This window comes from Prunus dulcis, chromosome 2 (assembly GCF_902201215.1).
Source record: "Prunus dulcis chromosome 2, ALMONDv2, whole genome shotgun sequence".
NCBI lineage: Eukaryota > Viridiplantae > Streptophyta > Magnoliopsida > Rosales > Rosaceae > Prunus > Prunus dulcis.
Genome location: NC_047651.1, coordinates 18,246,302 through 18,254,305, shown reverse-complemented (window position 1 = coordinate 18,254,305; position 8,004 = coordinate 18,246,302). Strand labels below are relative to the sequence as shown.

At 36.6% G+C, this 8,004-nt stretch overlaps 1 protein-coding gene across 1 annotated transcript; it reads right to left on the bottom strand.

The window, feature by feature from the left end:
• Positions 1-591: 591 nt before the first annotated feature.
• Positions 592-6,138, bottom strand: LOC117618557 (common plant regulatory factor 1). Its single transcript, XM_034348183.1, has 13 exons — positions 5,815-6,138; positions 4,163-4,331; positions 3,883-3,945; positions 3,695-3,790; positions 3,501-3,575; positions 3,045-3,080; positions 2,788-2,948; positions 2,527-2,575; positions 2,346-2,394; positions 1,733-1,980; positions 1,542-1,619; positions 1,324-1,449; positions 592-1,211 (listed from the first exon to the last, which is right to left on the bottom strand). Exons 2-13 carry the CDS (start codon positions 4,223-4,225, stop codon positions 981-983), a joined length of 1,275 nt encoding a protein of 424 aa, XP_034204074.1. The 5' UTR covers positions 4,226-4,331; positions 5,815-6,138; the 3' UTR covers positions 592-980.
• Positions 6,139-8,004: the final 1,866 nt, after the last annotated feature.

The following is an 8,004-nucleotide window of genomic DNA, read 5'->3' as shown; positions in this document are numbered from 1 at the left end:
AAGGGCAGACGGGGATCACGTGGAGGTGAAAATGTGCGGGTAATCCCACAGGGGACAAAAGCCGGCAGACTTTGAATGAGTTGGTGAATCACCTACGCCCATGGCGTAAGCTACTTTGAACCTCTCTTTTTTAAAAAAAAATTCATGAAGCAGGGGGTATAAACCCGAAGAAACCAACTACACAATACAAGCTACTTTGAACTTTGAATCTTGTGGCCAGCCTTCAACTTTGCGGGGCCGCCGTATTGCTTGCTTCTTGCGTTAGTCCACGTTCAGCCTCCACTTGAGCCCCTCTTGAGCCCCTGCCCTTTCAACTTTGAATTATGTGGCGCCAACGTGGTTGTGATACAACGCCAACATGGCATATCCATGGCAATGTGATACTAATTTGCGTGTTATAATATTCGTTACGTCACAGAAAAGTTTCTCGCTAACTTATGGGATTAAGTCACTAACTTATGGGATTAAGGGTCCAATTAATTTGAGTATTATGAACTACAAAGCCTAAGGATATGAACAGCACAATTTGCAATTGGCAATACAAACTAAGGAATTAAAGTAACTAATTAAAGTCTTAAAAACAGAGAATAATTAATAAATAAATAAAACATACATGTATGCTCATTCAAATTGCATGGTCATCACATCACGGGTAACTGAATTATTCACCACACTCACAGCATATATGAAGGTTTTTCTATTCTAAATCTCTAACTCTTCAATGTACAACATCACCCTTCAGTGGCCATTCCAGCACATCTGAATTCTAGTCTTTTACTCAAGAAAAACGGGGAAAAAAAACCATTAGTTCTGCAATGGGATAACTAATCACAAATAACAATTAGGGGCCTCAGCTTTCACCATGGTAACAATCCTGTTCAGCTGTCACATTTCTCCTGCTTACTGTTAGCAGTAATTTTGGGCTTGTAATATGCCAAAACTACAGAATTAAAGAAACTGCACGTATGCCGGTCGATTGATCAGCCAGCAGCAACTGCATCAGCCCTGGGACTCGCATCCAGGAGTTGATGCAGCTTAGCCCCCGAGTTTTTCTCATACATGTCACCCTCTTTCTCAGCATCCCTAGCAATGGAACCCGAGTTATTAACTCTCGACAGTAGGTTCTCAGTACTAAAAGGTTGGACCCTCTTATCATCAATGTTCATCATAATCTCTTCCATTCGTCCTACGCGTGTATTTTTCAGTTTATCCTAGTATGTTGAGACAAAGGGTAAGTTAGCACAAAAATAAAAGAGGTAGAAATTTTTATCAATCCCCAAGGAAAGAAATTATTAGAAAATAGCATGTGGAATATGGATGTACCATTAATGTAGCATTTTCTAGCTTCAGCGTGCTAGAATTCTCAGTCAATCGACTTATTTCAGATTTAAGTGCCACATTCTCCGCAGATAAGGCGTCAACTTTTCGTGCAAGTTCCTCAGTCTCAGCCTGGAAGAAAGAAGCATTAGCCTCATATCTCCATTAATGAACACGTACTAAAAGAATAATATTGGACCATGGCACCTTCACAACTTTCATACCTGCTTCCTCAACCTGGACCTTCTAGCAGATTCCCGATTAGACTGTTTCCTCCTCTCCCTTTTTAGCTCCCGTTCATTCTGTGAATCATAACGAAACCACCACAAAGTACATTCAGTGATGTGAAACTTCGATGGAGTATGAGAAACAAAGACAAATCCAAAAATAAGAGAGTAACATATGCAGACAGTACATGCATCCAGGCTTCTGGAGGCAAAACTGCACAGGATTGTGGAACACTAGTAGAGCTCGACTTTGAGTTCAAGTTAGGTGAGTTCTTGAATTCCAACGCCATGGTCATACCAGGAGAAACTACTGGTCCAACCAATTTTCCCGGGACACTAGGAGCAGCAACAGTTGCACCCAACACTTTATCAGAAGCTGCATTTACCTCCTTAGCAGAAACTGGACTGGGCTGCATGTCAGTCTTCCCATCTCCAGCTATTATAACAAATATTGAGCAAAGATATGTGTCAATACACAGGTTTAGTCTGGCAACTTAAGCTTTTGTGTACTGTACTAAACCAACAAACTTAACACCGTATCAAAGCAGATGATCATGATCCTAATCCCTACAACTATAACCTATCAACGTCTCAACTAATGTTTTCACGTGTTGGGCTCTATAGCGGTTGAGAAATGTTCACATGTGACGGGGGATTGTTTGGATATAAAACAACAATTGGCTCACATTCTAAGAGTTTAAGCTTTTTGGAATACGAGATAGCTACTAAAAAACAGTACTGACTGCAGGCCAACTCTATTATTCATCAAGATGCAACACTTGGTGAAGAACAGAGTCATACCAGTGGCTGGTGTTCCCTCACGACTTCTTTTTCTTCTGGTTTGATTTTCCTGGACATAAAAATATGGAAATATTGAACTTTAACTTCACCATTAACCATCATTATGCATACAAGATTCAAATCAATTGAGGAATAAATTTGGAAGAAGACACATGCTAGAACCAATGGAAGAGGTCCTCACCCCAGCCGTATTCCCATCACTTCCCTCGCTAGAACCTTCTGTCCCCAAACTGTTAGCATGGTAAAAAGTTCACAAAATTAGTCCATAAACAAATAATTTACCGGGAAGAACCCAGTCTCATGGAAAAATTTTCCAGATATGTAAGCGAAAGGAAAATTCCAGACCAGACTACCAGAGAGCGTACCAGATTGGTCCACTAGGAGGTATAGCCCATCTAAAAAGCAAGAGAAAGGACGTAAGAGACTAAGTTGGCTTACAAACCTCTGGGAGACACTATGTTCAGCTCCACCCTCAGCATCCCCAACATTGCTATTGCCTATTGACATTGCAAGCGCATCAAATCTTTTCAACTTTTTCATTAAACCTCGGTCTGCATTACCAGATGACTTTGTAGGTGTTTCCATATTCAAAGGAGTTGCAGCCTGCATTATTGCATCACAAATAAAGTCACATTAAATTATGGATATTGATGACTTTGTATGCAGCTATAATGGACATATGGTGAAAAGTTCACTTACAGAAGGTGATGATGGAACCGCTTGGCCATGTGATCCCTATATCAGCAAAAACAAACACCAATACGTGAGAAAATTCCAGTTTTGCAACTATCTCAATTCTGTCACTAGGGAAAAGAAACAGGGGTGCACAACTTCTGCAGGAGTGGGGGAAGGGAGTAATGAATTATTGATTCAGAGCTATATCAAGCATAAAGATATGGGAAAGCTTATTAATTTCCATTTGCTTAAGCATGGGGAAGTCAACAGGAATTGTGATGTCCAGCAAGTACTAGTAAAAATGCATGTACATAACACCTCACAATAGTAAATACAGTCTAGCCTCTGCTTTCAAAAAGGTAACCAATCAAATTGTGGGTACTTTAAGAACCAACTATTCACTCTCTAAATTGCAAAGCAAACAGAAGTTCTGATGAAAATATAGGATCGTCACCGAAAATAAGAAGAATTCAAACTTACAAGAGGAACTGCCGGATGTGCATAACCATGTGAATACATTGCTGCATAAGGTGTCCCATAGGGTGGCATCATAGGCTGAAAGAATTAACGAGTCAATGACTTATCATACAATATATTGGAGTTCTTCCAGCATGTGTAGGCAAATCGCAGACTTAAATTGAATGTATTAACTGCCTTGATGTAAGAGACAGTACCTGTGGTGGGCCCCACATATAGGGATGAGGTGCGTGGCCAGAAGCCACAGCTGAGTTGTAATATGGAGGAAGAGCAACTCTGGGACCATAATATGCCTGAAGTAATCATTAGCGTGCATCAGTTTTCATATGAAAAACTACAATATGATCAGAGTTATTTGAGCAAAACTAGGAAAAAAATCAGTAACCTGCATGGCTGCCCAATCAGGATAGACATGAACATTGGTCTGATTGCTATGATTTGTCTGATCCTGCCAATGCAAAATGATCAAGAAAAACTTAAAGACAGTCTTCAATAGTAAACCACCAAGAATAACAAAAGATATATATATTTAATAAACAACTAGCCTAAAACTCTTTTATCTACCTAGAAATCAAAACATTATAAGTCAACTTCAAAAGGTACTCGATCAGATGTTTCAGACATCTTTGTTTCTATAACAGAAAACACAATGTATCACAGCTTACCGCTGTCAGAGGTGAAGATGATTTCTCAGATTTGGCAGATTTTCCGTCGTCGTCGTTTCCCATGGATGACCACTAAGGCTTATTCAAAGATACTGAGAAGAAATATTTTGAGCTTTCTTGATCAGTACATCACTTCTTTATCTGTTATATATACTGTTCAGACTCCACACTGCATCAATTCAATAGTATCCATGTCAGGCTGTAATTGGAAAAAAGAAAATTTGCAAGGCTTGAACAGCAAAAACGATGTGGTGCTAAAATCAAACGAATTGCTGACATTAAAACATCACAAAATTGTCTTAATAATTTTAGAATTGTGGGAAATATTGAAACCGATCACCACGCTACATACATAGTTAATGACATCCTTTCAGTTCTGTTCATGTACACTTCCTAAACTAGCTAACCAAGAGTGAACTGAAACAAAAGTTAGCTAACCCAGAGGCAACAACATGACTCATAGATGTCACAGTTACTGGGAATAGGCTCCCAATTCATGATAAAAAAGTGATTTACAAATTTGGCATGCTTATAATAAAACATAAACAAATGCCATAACGCTAAAGCAAAAATAAAACAAAAAACAAGAAACTGTTGATTCAGATTTGGAACAACAGAAGCTCGGTGAACACTGGCTAAGTATGCAGGTTAGTCTAATGGAAATATGAGATTGAGTTCATATCTGCTAAATAAAAAAACAAAATAGTTGAAAAAATAATTAGCTGCTTATGTGAGTGTTTCATCAGTTTATTAAAATAATATATAAAAAGTTAAGGAAAAGAATAATTGAACTTACTCAATACAACTATATTCATGACTAATTTTCCTTTGGATACTTCTCAAGGATAAATTATACATGCTCACTCACCAGGAACCAAAACTTCAAGACAAATCGGCGATCTAGTTAATTAAAACATAGAAGAAAAAAAGAAAAAAATCATAAAAAGGGGGGCAAAAACGTCTTTCCACCAACTCTTGTCACGGAAGATAGTGCTAGGTGCCATCACCCAATCCATCACAAGTTCACAACTGAAAAACCTAGAGATATACATGACAAAAATATCCTTTACACAAACTTAAGGCGAAAATAATTAACCGATGTTTTGTATCTGGTGGTTTGATCAGTTCTAATCTTACACTAGTTATCTTATATTTCTTGAAATAATTTCTCCTCCATTTTTGGTTGATGGGGTTGCAGAATTGGAACAGAAAATAGAATGCTTGCGCATATGCACCAAAATCAGATGAGAGAACTAATAAACCGAGCAAATCAATAAACCAAATCACAATTTCCAGCATAAGCAGAGAGAAATCTTCGGGATTAGAGGCTTCTACACTAACCCTCTGTTTGTTTGCTAAGAAAACCAAGGAAAAAAAAAAAATCTAAAGCATGTTGCCGTTACTTTTGAGTTTGAGACTAATTACAAGCTCCGTCTTTTACTATAACAAAGAAGGAAATTAAAAAAAAAAACTGAAAAGATGCATACTTTCAATTTCCAACATCCCCCTACGCATTTCCTCACCAAAAACCCGCTTATGTAATAACGGAATTAAGCTTTTTCCGTTACTTTATCCATTTTCTCAGGAGCCAAACAGAGCATTGACCATAATTCGAAAAGGAAAAACAACATGGAACTCCAAATTCAACGTACCTTGAACTCTCAAATCCAAATCTCCACCTCTTAACGTCCAAAATCCAAACCAAAAGGAAAAAGAAAACTTCAGAATTCGTTGAAATTTCGTCAAAGCTTCAAACTTCTTCAATGGCGGCAAACCCCGGCTTCAAATCCCCTGCATTTTCTCCCTCTAGAACACCCAGAGATAAAAAAACGCTTATTTTCTATCACAAAGGAAGCAAGAGCGAGAAATTGAAGGAGAGAGAAAGAGAGAAAAGGGTGAGGGTGGTGGTAGAGAGGAACAAAGAGGAAGAGGAAGAAGAAGAAGAGCGCCAAGGCAATTTCCACGTCACCCAACACGTGTCGTATTTGAAGGAGGTCGTAGACGGTACACCGTATATACGAGGTGGTGTGGTGGTTGTTGAGCTGGCCCATCGATATTCGCGCTGGCCAATTTATTTATTCCAACGTCACCTTGTCCGTACACGTGTTGCAAACCCACTCGATCTACGCGTCCCGGGTTTGGGCTCCAGCCTATTCCACCCGTCATGTGGCTGACGTGGTCCTTCTCACATCCAATTTCTTAATTAATTAATTAATCAATCTAGATTTTTTAAAATAAAAATATTACATTAAACTATAATGAATAAGTCCTTTGGAATCCACGACGAGCCAGTGATGGAGGACGTAATTGGGGGTCTTGAGCCACGAATAAGTCCTTTAGATTCATTAAGATTAATTAGATTAATTAACATCATTTCTTTATCTTATTTTAGATAATAAAGTAAACTCTTAACGATCTGATTTTTCTATTGCCTCTGATTTGGCAGATTTCGGAACATCTTTTTAAAAGTCGTGACGTGAAGATCCAAGCTAGTATATGTGTGCCACGTACAACCCATTGTTTTTAACAAATTTAGCTTTTCGAGTTTAATATTATAGCACAATTTCCTAAATTTTATTACTTGGTTGATTGTTATTGGATAATATTGATCATTTAATAAAGGAGTGATTTTTCCACTCTTATTTTGTTCACTTACATTCACCTTTATTTTTTAAATTAATTTAATTATTTTTTATTCTTTCTTTTTCACATTCTACATTTATTCTGAATTAAAGTTTTGATAATTGAAATGAAAAAAAATTAACAGAAAATTAGTATATATAAATAAATAAAACTCCTCGCGATAAAAAAAAAAAAATTAAAAAATCTTTGTACAAGATTCCAGCAAACTAAACCATCTTTAACTTGTGTTTCAATTGCTCTCAAATAAATTTCAATCCTCAAGTAAGCTTCGAATGCGCATAAATAATTCAAATATCATAGCAAGCATTGAATTGCAAAGTAATTTCTCAAAAAACCCCAAACTAGAGAAATTCCAGAATCTCAACAACCCTTAAAATTTACCTTAAATTAGTGGGCTCGATTTCACGATTATGCAAGTAAAAATGATTCATGAATATGACAATTAGAGAGAACGTTATGATTTTAAAAATAAAAAAATCAACTAACTTTTGTTTTTTGAAGTTGCAAAATCGCACGGGATGAGTAAGAAACAAATTTATGCATAATAAGGATATAATAGGAAAGATGATGAACAAAATTGATTAAAAAGTACTTTAAAAAACAGTATACTGAATTTGAATTTGGGATTTACATCTTCATCCATTGTTCTTCCTACTCTATATGCAAATGGTCGTGGGAATTTCCAGAATTGTCAAGAGGTTTGTGAACATCAATTTACCATCCCATTCCAAGTATGGGTTTTTAGTTTTATTTTATTTCTAGATAAGAGACAATATCACTAGCTTAAAAGATGAGCAACCATCTCACTCTCTCTTAAGAATAAAAACCTTATTATAAGATTAGGTTAGTTGTGATCTGATTACATCACTTGCAAATTATATATAGTTGTCAAATTCAAATTTTCACCATCAAGGTTAGTCATGATGAGTCATTTATATATGAAATCGATCTTTTCAATGTTTTTTTTTAATTTATGAAAAGCACTGTTCATCATTTTAGTTGGTCTTTGTTTTAGGTTTTTATTCCTTAGATGTAAAAATAAATATTCTTCAAATTAGAGATCATATCAGAGATGATTATGATAAATTTAACATTCATCATAGTGATGTTGTGAATTGCGGTATGTCCATAAGAGAAAGTCCATTTTGACCCCAAAAAAAAAAACACATGTCCAAGAGTAGCACCCCCATTTAATTGAA